The 13,740-nt window shown below is 37.2% G+C and overlaps 4 protein-coding genes and 1 long non-coding RNA gene across 11 annotated transcripts; all 5 read left to right on the forward strand.

The window, feature by feature from the left end:
- Nucleotides 1-172: 172 nt before the first annotated feature.
- LOC120010602 lies at nt 173-1,896 on the forward strand. Of its 3 annotated transcripts, none has more exons than XM_038861383.1 (4): nt 173-659; nt 820-1,102; nt 1,206-1,419; nt 1,513-1,896. In XM_038861383.1, the coding sequence occupies exons 3-4, from the start codon at nt 1,240-1,242 to the stop codon at nt 1,864-1,866; spliced, it is 534 nt and encodes a 177-aa protein (XP_038717311.1). In that variant the 5' UTR covers nt 173-659; nt 820-1,102; nt 1,206-1,239; the 3' UTR covers nt 1,867-1,896. The 3 variants fall into 3 exon arrangements, with proteins under 3 accessions (XP_038717311.1, XP_038717309.1, XP_038717310.1); XM_038861381.1 differs by having other exon boundaries at nt 263-659; nt 790-1,102; XM_038861382.1 differs by having other exon boundaries at nt 263-659; nt 970-1,102.
- Nucleotides 1,897-2,139: 243 nt separating this feature from the next.
- Nucleotides 2,140-5,275, forward strand: LOC120010683. Of its 2 annotated transcripts, none has more exons than XM_038861475.1 (3): nt 2,140-2,546; nt 2,756-2,862; nt 3,492-5,275. In XM_038861475.1, the coding sequence occupies exon 3, from the start codon at nt 3,566-3,568 to the stop codon at nt 4,727-4,729; it is 1,164 nt and encodes a 387-aa protein (XP_038717403.1). In that variant the 5' UTR covers nt 2,140-2,546; nt 2,756-2,862; nt 3,492-3,565; the 3' UTR covers nt 4,730-5,275. The 2 variants fall into 2 exon arrangements, with proteins under 2 accessions (XP_038717403.1, XP_038717404.1); XM_038861476.1 differs by having other exon boundaries at nt 2,756-2,799.
- On the forward strand, nt 4,892-8,323 carry LOC120011170. Its single transcript, XM_038862238.1, has 3 exons — nt 4,892-5,355; nt 5,525-7,804; nt 8,038-8,323. The coding sequence occupies exons 1-3, from the start codon at nt 4,892-4,894 to the stop codon at nt 8,321-8,323; spliced, it is 3,030 nt and encodes a 1,009-aa protein (XP_038718166.1).
- Nucleotides 8,055-9,480, forward strand: LOC120010173 (cytochrome P450 CYP749A22-like). The gene is made up of 4 exons (XM_038860884.1): nt 8,055-8,273; nt 8,667-8,797; nt 8,901-9,120; nt 9,214-9,480. The coding sequence occupies exons 2-4, from the start codon at nt 8,781-8,783 to the stop codon at nt 9,262-9,264; spliced, it is 288 nt and encodes a 95-aa protein (XP_038716812.1). The 5' UTR covers nt 8,055-8,273; nt 8,667-8,780; the 3' UTR covers nt 9,265-9,480.
- A 572-nt stretch (nt 9,481-10,052) lies between these two features.
- On the forward strand, nt 10,053-12,883 carry LOC120010153. Of its 4 annotated transcripts, none has more exons than XR_005470834.1 (3): nt 10,053-10,545; nt 10,699-10,814; nt 10,945-11,810. It is a non-coding gene; the product is annotated as an uncharacterized LOC120010153 (long non-coding RNA). The 4 variants fall into 4 exon arrangements; XR_005470833.1 differs by lacking the exon at nt 10,053-10,545 and adding an exon at nt 12,144-12,883 and having other exon boundaries at nt 10,552-10,814; nt 10,945-11,032; XR_005470835.1 differs by lacking the exon at nt 10,053-10,545 and adding an exon at nt 12,147-12,883 and having other exon boundaries at nt 10,552-10,814; nt 10,945-11,032.
- The last annotated feature ends 857 nt before the right edge of the window (nt 12,884-13,740 follow it).

A 13,740-nucleotide genomic window follows, 5' to 3' on the forward strand; every position in this document is an offset into this window, starting at 1 on the left:
CTTTCGCTTAGTTTTGCTCAGCTGCCTTGGGTCTTCTCAAGAATACCTACTATCTTCTAAGCTCGATAGGGGTTACTGCTTTATTGGTTGTCACCTGCTGGTTTTACCTTTCGTTTCTTATTTGATGAGTCTGGAATAATTGTTGTTTGGGACCTTCTAACTTCGGTATGACTCTATTTCTTTCATCTTCTATTTTTTTCTCTCTGTATCTCATTTCATGTGGCTGAAGTAGACGTCAATTTTTGGACGAAAAAATGTGAAGCTAGGTTGGGGTGGTCACTGGGTGGCTAGATATGGGTTTGCACAGTTATTGCTTTTGTGAGGTGAATGGCCAATCACAGTTATTGCTTATGTGTAAGGTTTGCATAATACTGAGTTTGAATGTGTAAATTCATTAGGAGATATTAGTTATAGATCTACACCAGAAACAAAAATATACCTGCATAAATTAATCCTTTGAAGTAAGAAACATTTTTGATATTGGGTTTAAGGTGCTTCAGAATCATTGTCGTTAGATATGGTGTTTTATTTTTGATTGATGCTGTTTTTTTCTTCTTTGTGATTTTATCTTTTCCAAGAAATCTTGATGATGATGAGTTGGATAGTCATTTGGAGCATATTCAAAATCTATGTTACAGAAAAATGAAGAAAACATTCAGGTAACTTACAATTTTATTTCTCTTCTTCCAAAACATATATTTGTTCAATTGGAAACCTTTTGTTTGGTTCAATGACACTCCATTATGGGAAGCATAATTTCCATTATTCATTTATGTAGTTTGTTTTTAGCCTATCTAATCAGATAGGAGAATGTCGCAGGCAAAAGGAATAAACTTCTGTTCTACAAGTGCAAAATGCTGCAAACCCAAAGCTAAATTGACGTCCTACAGAGATGCTTAGATGGTCGTATATGTCTTATGCAACTAAAGTAATGCTTTTACATTTCCCTGTCCCGTTCCTCTTTTATAGGGAATCAAAGGTCAAAACACAAAAGCAATACTACGCATGAAAAAATAATCACTTGCAAGACCTATAGATCATAAATCACATGATATATTCTCCTATGTCGAGCCTCACTTGCAGTCATGGTTCAGAAGATATGGTAATGATTTTTTCCCTTTCAAATTTCTGTGCTACAATTACTTTTCAAGAAGGATTTATGCAGTCAATGCAAATTTTAACAATTTGTATATTTGATGTGTAAGGAGGGAATTTTCTTATGTGGTTTAGTCCTCAAACATGCTCGGTGATTTGGAGCCAGAGCTGATGAAAGAGATATTGAACAATAAAGACAGAACTTATTCAAAAATTACTCCAGATTATATAAATAAGTTAGCAGGAGATGGCCTTGATTCATCCATTGGACGAAAATGGTCTAAGATGAGGAAAAACCACGCTTTCCATGCAGAGAGCTTGAAAGTAAGCTTTTACTTAATACTACTGTCATTGTTATGGAACAAATCCACAAGGCTATATATCATCCTTTCTAACTTTGTGACAATGATTTTGCAGAATATGATACCAGCGATGATCGTTAGTACAGAAATGATGCTTGAGAGATGGAAAAATTATGATCAACGTCGACTACAAATCTACGAGAAACGAATCATTTTATGGTACTTCTGGCATGATGAGACCTTAGAATGCTCTTCTTTTCATTGTATTTGTAATACGAGTATATTTCTTTCATATCCGTGTTCATATTTTCTTCAAATATCAGTGCATCTGTACTATGAACTTCAAATAGGAGAAATAGGAGCTCTGTTATGTTATCCTTTCTCCGCGGTTTATAGGTTCCCGTCATTTATTTTCCTTCTTCATTGCATCTCTAATGTGAAATCATCTGTAAGTGTAGCTTTTTTATAAAATTTTATTACAGATACTCCCTTTTTTTGGCAAATATTTACCATGCTCCTTTTTATAGGATAAACACAGCTAATAACTAAACAATACACCATAAAACCATTGCACATGCTTGAATTGTTTTTGCATTTCATTACTTTTATTAAGGACGTAATATATTTACGAAAGTCATGAACTCATTTCGACGAAAGAGGTTTATATATATCCTTCTCATATGGCTGCAAATTATAAGACCCGCGGCAACGCGCGGGTCTCTACCTAGTCTAATCTAATACTATTACTCTAAAGTTGGTGCTTTTGGGGCCTTTTCCCGGCGAGTTTCATGGTCTTTTTCCTATTCGCGCGCCTGTGGATTGGCTTTGTCGCTCTCCTGCCGTTGGATCTTCATTTTGAGCTTCCATCTTCGCCGTCCGAATGAGCTCCCGCAGCTGAGATTGGACGAGTTTGTCGTTTTCCCTCAATGCATTAATTTCCGCCGTTCGATCACCTTTTTTGGCTTTCATCTTCGCCTTCCAAATGCGATTTCCTTTGTCATCTTCCTTCTGTTAGATGCATGTATCTACCACGTCAATTTTGGCGGATGTATTCAATGCCCCCAGCTTTCATCAACCCTCACTCTGCAACTCCAGACCCATCTTCTGTTGTTGCATTCCCTGCTATTACCTTGCAACGTTCATAGATAGGTATTTCCTCCCACTATTTCAGTTTGGTCGGTTTGTGTGGTTGTGTTCTTTTATCTGGGGGTTTGTTATGATTTTACCTCATGTTTATTATGTCGCTGCTTGGGTTTCAAATTGCGGTGATTGGGGTCTGTCCCTGAAGATTTGTCTTCGATGTTTCTTTTGCTCTTATTCTTCACTCTTTGACGGGTCTTTCGCTTGGTTTTGCTCAGCTGCCTTGGGTCTTCTCAAGAATATCTGCTATCTTCTAAGCTCGGTAGGGGTTGCTACTTTATTGGTTGCCACCTGCTGCTTTTACCTTTCGTATCTCATTTGATGGGTATGGAATAATTGTTGTTTGCGACCTGCTAACTTCAATAAGACTCTATTTCTTTAATCTTCTATTTTTGTTCTCTGTATCTCATTTCATGTGGCTGAAGTAGACGTCAATTTTTGCACGAATAAATGTGAAGCTAGGTTGGGGTGTTCACTTGGTGGCTGAATATGGGTTTCCACAGTTATTGCTTTTGTGAGGTGAATGGCCAATTACAAGATTAAAGTATGAATCAAATTGATTTAGTTGTGAAAGGGTTTGTTGAAATTGTTAACTTTCCCAAGAATGCTATTCATACGGCTCTTATTCATTTCTTCAATTGAGTTTCTCTATACCATTCAACTTCATCGTTACCTATAAGACAGAGAAATTATTAGACAAAAATGGCTTCTAATGTTCAAGCTTTGGATAAATTATGCATTATGCAGGGTAATGACACAAATTTTTATGTTTATTCATTTCTTGGCCTACTATTTTGTTATTATTTGTTCTCTTGTGACACCTAACCTTCAGTGCTTCCTTCTTAAAATAGACATATATCCATAATTATAATTATTTCTTCACTGTGCTTTTCTGGTGTTTCTTCATAATTATAATAACTTCGATGGGATCCTATTCTTTGGCTATTTTGGCAGCAAGCATTGTATCATCATCATAATCAACCAAGCTTTTATCCCAAAAAATAATTGTTGGCGTTTGTGGTGATACAATGGACAGTGACGCATCAAGTAAAAATAATAGAAAAAAAAGAAAGCAGATTCTAATGGAGAAAAGAAGGGATTGTTGCAAAGGTCGGTTTGCATCGATAAATGATCCTTCATCATCTTCCGGAAAAAGGACATGCAGCGAGTGTGAGCCTGCATTTTTGTGTGGCAATATTCATCGTCCACCACCTTCGCCAATCATATGTGTGCCTCCTGGTTTGCATAACTTGGTTGCTCTGGATTTGGGTTTCCCAGAACATACCTGTCAATTCTGCGGGGCTATCTTCTGGTATGCAGAGCGACTAAAGTCCATTAAATCTCGAGTTCCAGTATACTCTTCTTGCTGCAGACAAGGTCGTATAAAACTTCCACGCTCTAGGGAAAGCCCGCAGCTCTTGCAGCAACTGTTCGACTATAACGGAGGCAGATCTTCAAAACTTTTCCGTGACAACAATAGAGTGTATAATTCAATGTTTGCATTTACCTCAACTGGCGGTAAGATTGATCATGGAATTAACAATGGTCAAGGGCCTTATGTGTTCAAGATCAATGGCCAAAACCATCACATGATTGGATCATTGCTCCCATTGGATGGTCAAAGGCCTCATTTCGCACAACTTTATATCTATGACACAGAAAATGAAGCTGCAAATAGGATATCCAGTGTTGGTGCCTCTGCTCTCCATGGGACAATTGATGAATGTGTGGTTTCTCAGTTAATTACCATGTTTGATGAAGTTAATGAATTGGTGAAGGTCTTTCGAATGGCAAGGGATCGGTTCTCAGCCGGGGAAACCCATTCTCTTTCATTGGTATTATGTGGCAAGCGCCATCATGATGAATTACAATATAATGCACCCACTGCAGCTGAAATGGCAGGGTTGGTGGTCGGCGATCTAGGCAATGCTAGCCAACAGCACGATATCATTGTCGAGTATCAAAGCAGGCTGCTAAAACGTATAGATGATTTCCACCCTTCCTTTATGGCCATGCAATATCCTCTTTTATTTCCATACGGAGAAGATGGGTATACTCTGAATATTCCTTATCAATTTTGTCCAGATAGGCCAACATTGAAACGAGGGAATGTAACAAGGCGAGAGTATTACGCTATTGAGGGGCGGAAAATTGTATCAGCAATATATTGTGGATGCGTTTACATGTATTGAGGATGAGAGGTTGCGCTATATTAGATTCAAGCATCAACAAGAACATTTTAGATGTGAACTATACAAGGGTGTGCAAGATGCTTTTCTTCGGGGTGATGTTGCCGCGAGTTCAGTAGGTCAACGCGTCATATTGCCTTCAAGTTCTACTGGTGGCCTCGGTATATGATTCAGAACTACCATGATGCCATGGCAATTTGCCGGACACGGGGCAACCCAAATTTGTTTCTAACTTTTACATGTAACGTTAAATGGCTTGAGATCCAGAATGCATTGAGTCTTATCCCTGGTCAAAGAGCAGAGCATCGACCCGATATAGTCTCACGTGTCTTTCATATGAAACTTGATGAATTTATGGCTGATATCAAGACAGCAAACTATTTTGGCAGAGTTGTTGGAGCTGTTTACACAGTGGAGTTCCAAAAAAGAGGCTTACCTCATGTGCATGTTATAATATGGTTGTATGAGGGTGATAAAAACCCAACTATTGCTGATATTGACAGGATAATATGTGTAGAGATCCCAAATAAGGAGACTGAACCTGCTTTATATGATGTTGTTTCAAAATTTATGATACATGGACCATGTAGTGCTGCTAATCCCAAAGCACCCTGTATGAAGAACGGCAGGTGTGTCAAACATTTACCAAAAAAAAATCAGTCAGAAACTTTAATAGGAGAGGATGGATTTGCAGTTTATAGGCGACGTGATAATGATGTGGTTGTCGTCAAGAAGGGAGTGGAGCTTGACAACAGATATGTTGTTCCATATAATAAGGGATTGTTTGTGAAATACCAGGCTCATGTCAATGTTGAATGGTGCAACAGATGTGTTGCAAGAAGATGTTCAGCATTTGGATTCTCCAGCAGTCGATGAGATAAAAAACTATGTTGATTGTAGGTATTTGACTGCATATGAATCATGCTGGAGAATTTATGAATATCATATCCACTATAAGTTTCCAGCAGTTGAGAGGTTGGCTGTACACATGCCTCTTATGAACAATATACTTTTTCCAGGGGATAAAGATGTCGCAACGGTGTTGCAACAACCAGGAATAGAGAAAACCATGCTCACAGAGTGGATGTTTAAAAATTCCACCTCTGATGATGCACGTCAGCTCACTTATGCTGAATTTCCTTCTTTATGGCGTTGGGACAACATCAATAAATTTTGGTTTCAAAGGAAAAAAGGCCAATGCATTGGACGTATCTCATATGTACATCCTTCGGCTGGTGATGCCTATTATTTGTGTATGTTACTTTCTCATGTCAAGGGTCCAAGAAATTTTACTGATATCAGAACAGTTGATGGAATTGTATATGACACATTTAAGGAGGCTTGCAACGCAATTGGTTTAATAGCTGATGACCGTGAGTGGCATAATGCCATGGATGAGGCCGCACAGTGGGCTACATCACACAATCTTAGAAATCTATTTGTCACGTTACTGTTGTTTTGCGAGGTAGCAGATGCGAACAAATTGTTTGAAGCACAACTACTAAATTCACAAGAAGACATTGTTTATAAAGTCCAACGCAGACTTGGGATTACAGACCTTAGACTATCAGCAGAAGAGATAAAAAACCAGGTGTTGGTTGTGCTACAAACCATACTTCAAAAAAATGCAGCATGCCTAAGTGACTATAAACTGCCAATGCCTAAGGGCCCACAGCTCCAGAATCTTACCAACACAATGCTGAGAGAAGAGTTGGGGTACAATACTGATAACCTTAAAGTTGAAAGTGAGAATTTGATGATGCAATTGAACCAAGAGCAGAAGCGCGTATACGATTCTGTTTTATCATCTGTTTATGAAGGGAACGGAGGATTTTTCTTTGTCTATGGACACAGCGGAACAGGAAAAACATTTCTTTATCGGGCTATAATATCTCGCCTCCGTTCAGAAGGTAAAATTGTACTCGCAGTAGCCTCCTTGGGAATTGCTTCGTTATTGTTGCCTGGTGGCAGGACAGCTCATTCTAGATTCAAAATACCTATTGAAATCCATGAGGAATTAAGCTGCCACATAAAGAAGGGCACTCAACTAGCTGAACTAATCAAAATTACAAGCCTAATTGTATGGGATGAAGCACCAATGGCCCATCGTAATTGTTTTGAAGCACTTGACAGGTCATTAAATGATATTCTCGCAAATGATGCTGAAATTGCTGACAATTCACCTTCTCTTTTTGGTGGGAAAACCGTTCCGCTTGGGGGTGACTTCAGGCAAATACTTCCAGTGGTTGTGAAGGGTTCAAGACATGATACCATCGAGGCTTGCATCACAAGATCATATCTCTGGAACAGCTGCCAAGTCTTTGTCTTGAAAATAAATATGAGACTATCTACAGCTGGTTTAACAGAGGAGGAAATGTCAGAGCTTGCAAATTTTGCCCAATGGCTACTAGATGTCGGCGAAGGAAAGGTTCAGATTGTTAAAAGAAATGAGGAAGAGGAGCAACCTGCCTGGATACGAATACCTGACAACATGCTTGTGCACTCTGAAAAATGTGATATTGAAGATATCACTTCTGAGGTTTATGATGGATTCATGACGCTATACCAAGATCCAAATTACTTGAAGGAAAGAGCCATTGTGACAGGAACAAATGATGCAGTGGATCTAATTAATTCCAAGGTGCTTTCAGTACTTCCTTCAGACCAGAAGTTGTACCTTAGTTTCGATTCTATTTGCAAAGTTACTGGAGGCTCAGAAGAAAATGATATTTTATACCCACCTGAATTCGTGAATTCACTATCATTCAATGGTGTTCCAAATCACGAGCTTCGCCTTAAAATTAATGCGCCGGTCATGTTGTTACGAAATCTCAACCAGAGCAGTGGATTGTGTAATGGAACTAGGCTATTGGTTACAAGATTGGGAGAAAGAGTGGTGGAAGCTACTATTATGACGGGCAGTAACATTGGCGACAAAGTTTATATTCCCAGAATCATTATGTCGGCAACAGAGAGAAAATGGCCTTTTACAATCAAGCGGAGACAATTCCCTTTGCGGTTGTGTCATGCAATGACAATAAACAAAAGTCAAGGCCAAACTCTCACAAAAGTTGGGTTGTATCTTCCGAGACCAATCTTTTCACATGGACAATTCTATGTTGTAGGCGACAGCCCTGAAAGTGACAAGATTTACACAAAAAAACATAGTGTACCATGAAATATTTGATGCCCTGTGAAAAGCTTGATTCTATTCTTCTTCGTTGTTGTGTTTCATTTATTTACTTCTTCTACATTGAACATATCATATATGCTTCTACACTGTAAGTAATTAATTTGTTTTCTTTTACCAGTGCAATCCTTACAAAAATGGAACATACACCACTGGCAGAGTTGCAGATCCGCCAGCATGAATTTCATCACATGTTGAGTTGCAAGAATGTTGCAAATTTTATTGTAATAGTTGCCAGGAAAAACTTCAGAGTGTGTCCAAGCGAAAATATGCTTCAAGTTGGGACATGGACAGTCATAAAAGAAGTTTTTCGCATGGCATCTGCAATTCCAAAGAACCGTTTCTGCTTCATTAATGGTAATACTCCATACTTCGCCCATAATGACTTTCCTGCATTTTCTCTATGACTATGACTCTGATATAATCTTTCACTTATACTATTGTGGATGAGATTGGTCATTTAAGATCTGTTACCAAAGATCAACCAACGAAAGTATACGTCAAAATACAACATATATTTTCGTTTTCAAATCTAGATCCTTTCAAGTGAGAAACATTTTTCATATTGGGTTTAAGGTGCTTTAGCATCAATGGCGCACGCAAAAAGAATAAACTTCTGTTCTACAACTGCAAAATGCTGCAAACCCAAGCTAAATTCGCGTCCTACAGAGATGCTTAGATGGTCATACATATTTTATGCAACTAAAGTAATGCTTTTTATATTTCCCTGTCCCGTTCCTCTTTTGCAAGGAATCCAAGGCCAAAACACAAAAGCAATATTACGCATGAAAAAAAATCACTTGCAAGACCTATGGATCATATATCACAAGGTATATTGTCCTATGTCGAGGCTCACTTGCAGTCATGGCTCAGAAGATATGGTAATGATTTTTTCCCTTTCGAATTTCTGTTCTACAATTACTTTTCGAGAAGGATTTATGCAGTCAATGCAGAGTTTAACAATTTGTATATTTCATGTGTAAGGACGGAATTTCCTTATGTGCTTTACTCCTCAAACATGCTTGGTGATTTGAAGCCAGAGCTGATGAAAGAAACACTAAACAATAAAGATGGAACTTATTCAAGAATTACTCCAGATTATATAAATAAATTAGCAGGAGATGGCCTTCATTCATCCGTTGGACGAAAATGGTCTAAGATGAGGAAACTTCCAAACCACGCTTTCCATGCAGAGAGCTTGAAAGTAAGCTTTTACTTAATATTGCTGTCATTGTTATGGAACAAATCCACAAGGCTATATATCACCCTTTCTAACTTTGTCACAATGATTTTGCAGAATATGATACCACCGATGATTGTTGGTACAAAAATGATGCTTGAGAGATAGAAAAATTATGATCAATACATCAACGTCGACTACAAATCTACTAGAAACGAATCATTTTATGGTACTTCTGGCATGATGAGACCTTAGAATGCAGTTCTTTTCATTTTACTTGTAATACGAGTATATTTCTTTCATACCCGTGTTCATATTTTCTTCAAATATTAGTGCATCTGTACTATGAAATTCAAATAGGAGAAATAGGAGCTCTGTTATGTTATCCTTTCTCCGCGGTTTATATGCTCCCATCATTTATTTTCCTTCTTCATTGCATCTCTCACGTGAAATCATCTGTAACTGTAGCTTTCTTATAAAAGTTTATCATTGATACTCCCTTATTCATTGCCAAATATTTACCATGCTCTCTTCAAAAAAAATAAATTATTTACCATGCTCCTTTTTATAGAACAAACACAGCTAATAACTAAACATTACACCATAAAACTATTGCACATGCTTCAATTGTTTTTGCATTTCATAATTTTTATTAAGGACGTAATATATTTGCAAAAGTGATGAACTCATTTCAACGAAAGAGGTTTATATAAATATCCTCCTCATATGACCGCAAATTATAAGACCCGCGGCAACGCGCGGGTCTCTACCTAGTTATATCTAAAGCAGGTGAATTGGGGTTCTCTGGCGCCGAGTTGGCTTCGTTTTGTGTACTCTCGAGGGGTGGCTTTTGTTTTATCCAACGACTGGCCGAGCAAAACGGCGTCGTTTGGTTTCTGTTTATTTTGTTTTTCTGCGGCGTCCAGTGCACTCGCGCGTCAGTCCTTTGACTCCTTTCTGTTCTCCGTTTGTTTCAGATTCATTTATCGCTCAGGGGAGATGTGCCTTGGATGTTGGCCGTTCGATCTCTGATCGCCGTTCAAATCGATGCATGCACCTTGAAGACTTGAAACGGGAGAGATCTTTATCCCTCTTTGCACGGCTCTATTTTTTTCTCCATTGTTCAATCCTCTCTTTTATCTGCGAGATTCACTCCCTCTTCCCGCACGCCCTGTCTTCCATTTCGTTTGCAGTTGATTTCGTTTAGCAATCTGCAACAGATTCTCTTCGACATGGTCGGGAAGTCTGTCGCGTTCTCGCTGGGTTGTTCGGCGTAACGGCTCCGTAACTTATTCCTTCGTAGCTGCGGATTTCCGTCCTCGACTTCATCGGAGTCGATTCGTCTTTTGTGAAGTTCATTCTCGGCTCTTTGAATAGTCATTATCATTCTCAGCGCTCAAGCTTTCAGGTGCCCCTAAATCTTTTGAGAATACGGTTGTTGCATTTGAAGTAAGTATCTGCCTCCTACTATTGTTTGTGCATTAGACGCTTGAAAATATATATTTGTTTGTTAGTTTCACCATCTTTTAGCATATGTTTGCATACTTAAGTTGTATGAAAGCCTTAAGTTGTATGCGAATGTCTTCTTTTGTTTTTCATTAGAATCAGTTTCCACCCTCTGTGGTTACTTTTGCTGTCAGCAATGGATGGATACTACTTATAATAATGCCAGATGTTTCGAGCCACAGACCCTGTGCCCTAAATTGCAAACAATCCAGGTTCCATCACCATCCTCTTTTCATTGTGCTTTGGGTCTGCTTATTTTGTGTCTGGCGATTGCTTATCTTATTCAGTATTATGAAATGTTTCAGCATCATAGTTTTTCATTAAAAATGAACTATTTCTCAGGTATCATGCTGCTATTCGGACGTGCTTGCCGTGAATTTGCTTTGAACCAATTGACGATACTGGTATTCCTCTCTGCCACTTGGATCAGGTTCTTTTTCTCCTTTATTTTTTGCGTGTTGCGCTACGGGTCTCTGTCGCACTCTCTATCTCTGTTCTTCTCTGGGTTTGTTCTATTTTTTTTGGGTTTTCTTTCGGTTCGCAAAATTTGTCTCTTATTTGATATTTGCTATATATTTTTGGTTTACTACCTATTAATTAATTCCTGAAATTTTTAATAAATGTTTATTAATGAAATATAATACATACCGTATATTTATGTGAGTTTAATCATTTTGACATTTAAGACCAATGGTGAAATATTACTTACAGCCATTTTGACATGCAAGATACTATAGATGTCCATGGTCTTTTAGCCTTCAGGGAAAAAGAGAGGGCTACACGTGTAACTTATACATGAGTTTGTAAATTACACTTTTAGTAATCCTTCATCAGTTACCATTACCAATGGTGATTAATTGAATTCACAGTGACTTCTCTATATTTGGTTGCATATTTATATGATTCGATCTACAGAATTCGCACATTCTTAAATATTTGTTTTTTTTTATATTGTCAAAGACTATCCATTTAAAGGATTAGGTGAAATTTAGTTGCTAGGAAAATGGAGAAATTTAGGAACCTGGAGCAGAATGTAAGGAGAAGGAGAAGAGTTTGGTTGATTATGACTACAAAGCATTTGTTGATGAGTCTAATAGTGTGTTTGGATTGAGGGATTTGGGGGAAGGGAAGAGAAGGGAAATGTGGTTTCCTTCCAATTCCCGTATTTGGATAGTTTATAAAAAATTAAGAGATGGATTTGAGGGGATTTGGGGGAAGATTTCATTAAATTTTTGTCAAAATTCTTCCTCCCCAAAATGAAGTCATTTGAAGGTTGGAGGGAAGGGATGACTATTTAAGTTATTTATAATTTAAAAATCTATTTTACCCCTTGTACATAACACTTTAACATAAAAATAAGGATAAATTAATAAATTAAACTAATTTTCTTTCATTTCTTTTTATATCTATCCAAACATGGGAGTGAGAAAGTATTATTCCTTCCCTTTCTCTTCCCTTCTCTCTCCTCCCCTTCCATTCTCCCCAAATCCCTCAATTCAATCACACTCTAAATGTGTAATGAAAAAAGGTCTTGATTGTAGCAGCAGAAGGTGGTTGAAGTGGTCCTTGTCTCTATGCTCGGGAAGGTGCATAATTGTATATCCTTCATTTTACATTATTTCTTCATTTCAGGGAGCATATGGAGAACTCCAGGTTGCCATTTGCATTCAAATATGTATTTCTTTCCACACGACAATGATGGTTACTTTAACTGCACTTTAGATACGAAGATTCTAATGCTTTGATTCCTTTAAATTTCAAGATTGGAAACTGAACTGGTCTCAATCTTTTTAGATCAGACTTTCTTTTTGGTGTTGCTTGCTGATTGTTAAGGCAACTTTGTGTTGGGTTCATTTGTGGTTTTCTTTCTTCCTCATTGTGAATCTATTTTGTTTCTATTTTCATCTAAGTTTTTCTCCTTCAATTTGGACTATTGGATGACTGTAAGGATACAAGCGTGAAGCCATGTTCAGCTGTTGGTTATGTACGTTTCTTTATTATTTTTGGTTAAACATCACAATTTTATGGTAATTACATGATGGTGTTAGATATTGTTAGTTTTGTTTCGATCGAATCAGGATTGTATTGGCAGTAGTAAAGCGTATTCATGGGCAGATGGACATGTGAGGACAAAAATTTGGACGGAGTAGTAGAAGTTAATGTTAACTACTATAGACTGAGTTCAATTGTAAATTCGGAGGATCGGGACAATATATGAGGGACGTCACTGTCATTCCTGTATTTTGGTTATCAATGTAACATAAGATGTTTCTCTTCCTCAGTTATTGCATAACATTGTAGAAATTGGCATTACTTGATCAATGATAACGATCATAGTAAATGTAATTTTCTTTTTGGGACATCCTATAGTACATGCTATATAATAGTTGGTCACTGGTCACTGAAGGATTTTTCAACCCCATATATACGTAGTTTATATTAATATATGATCTCAAATTAAATTATTGTGACCATGAATAAATTTTAGGACAATGTTAGAGAACTTCAAAATATGATTCTCAAAAGTCCCTCAAATCTATGTGACATTAAAATAATTATTGATTAAAACTAGACATGTAGGGTTCATTTCACATTTAACACTTTATAATAAATGAGTGTCTTTTGGGGGTTTCAAACATTATTCTAAATTTTATTGTGTTAATTTCTTTGTTCTTGCTCTGTTTCTGTTTTCTGCAAGGTGGGTTGCATTTGTGTATCATCTTCGTCATATCAACTTAAAACACCCCGCAGTAATGGGCGGGCAAGACACTCATATTTATATATGAATGAACGTGTATGCATATCTGTGAATAGAATTCGCACCAATGTTTTAAAATACCGGTTGAATCGAAAATTGGAGGGTCATCGGTACGATTTAATAAAATATTGGTTTAGTCAAATACTGGTTCAATCGGTTGGTTCTTGATATAAATATCGGTTATTCGGTTTAAAAATTTTTAAAATTAAAATTTTTTTGATAAAAAATAATAAATTATGAAAATAAAAAAAAATAATAAGAGTAAAAGTTAAACCTAATTGAGATATAAATGGTTATGTTGGACTTTGACTTTTATAACTTATATGATTTTGTTGGAATTTTTTATAAAAATGTTTGTTTATTTGATATTGAATTTGATA

Source organism: Tripterygium wilfordii, chromosome 12, assembly GCF_013401445.1.
Source record: "Tripterygium wilfordii isolate XIE 37 chromosome 12, ASM1340144v1, whole genome shotgun sequence".
NCBI classification, from domain to species: Eukaryota; Viridiplantae; Streptophyta; class Magnoliopsida; order Celastrales; family Celastraceae; genus Tripterygium; species Tripterygium wilfordii.

Excerpts from the sequence above, each read along its gene's own strand:
- LOC120010602 (XM_038861383.1), top strand. The coding sequence starts at position 1,240 with ATGCTCGGTGATTTGGAGCCAGAGCTGATGAAAGAGATATTGAACAAT. Across the intron at positions 1,420-1,512 it reads TCCATGCAGAGAGCTTGAAA|AATATGATACCAGCGATGAT; the intron begins GTAAGCTTTTAC and ends ATGATTTTGCAG.
- LOC120010683 (XM_038861475.1), top strand. The coding sequence starts at position 3,566 with ATGGACAGTGACGCATCAAGTAAAAATAATAGAAAAAAAAGAAAGCAG.
- LOC120011170 (XM_038862238.1), top strand. The coding sequence starts at position 4,892 with ATGATTCAGAACTACCATGATGCCATGGCAATTTGCCGGACACGGGGC. Across the intron at positions 5,356-5,524 it reads CCCTGTATGAAGAACGGCAG|GCTCATGTCAATGTTGAATG; the intron begins GTGTGTCAAACA and ends GTGAAATACCAG. Across the intron at positions 7,805-8,037 it reads ACTCTCACAAAAGTTGGGTT|TGCAATCCTTACAAAAATGG; the intron begins GTATCTTCCGAG and ends TTCTTTTACCAG.
- LOC120010173 (XM_038860884.1), top strand. Across the intron at positions 9,121-9,213 it reads TCCATGCAGAGAGCTTGAAA|AATATGATACCACCGATGAT; the intron begins GTAAGCTTTTAC and ends ATGATTTTGCAG.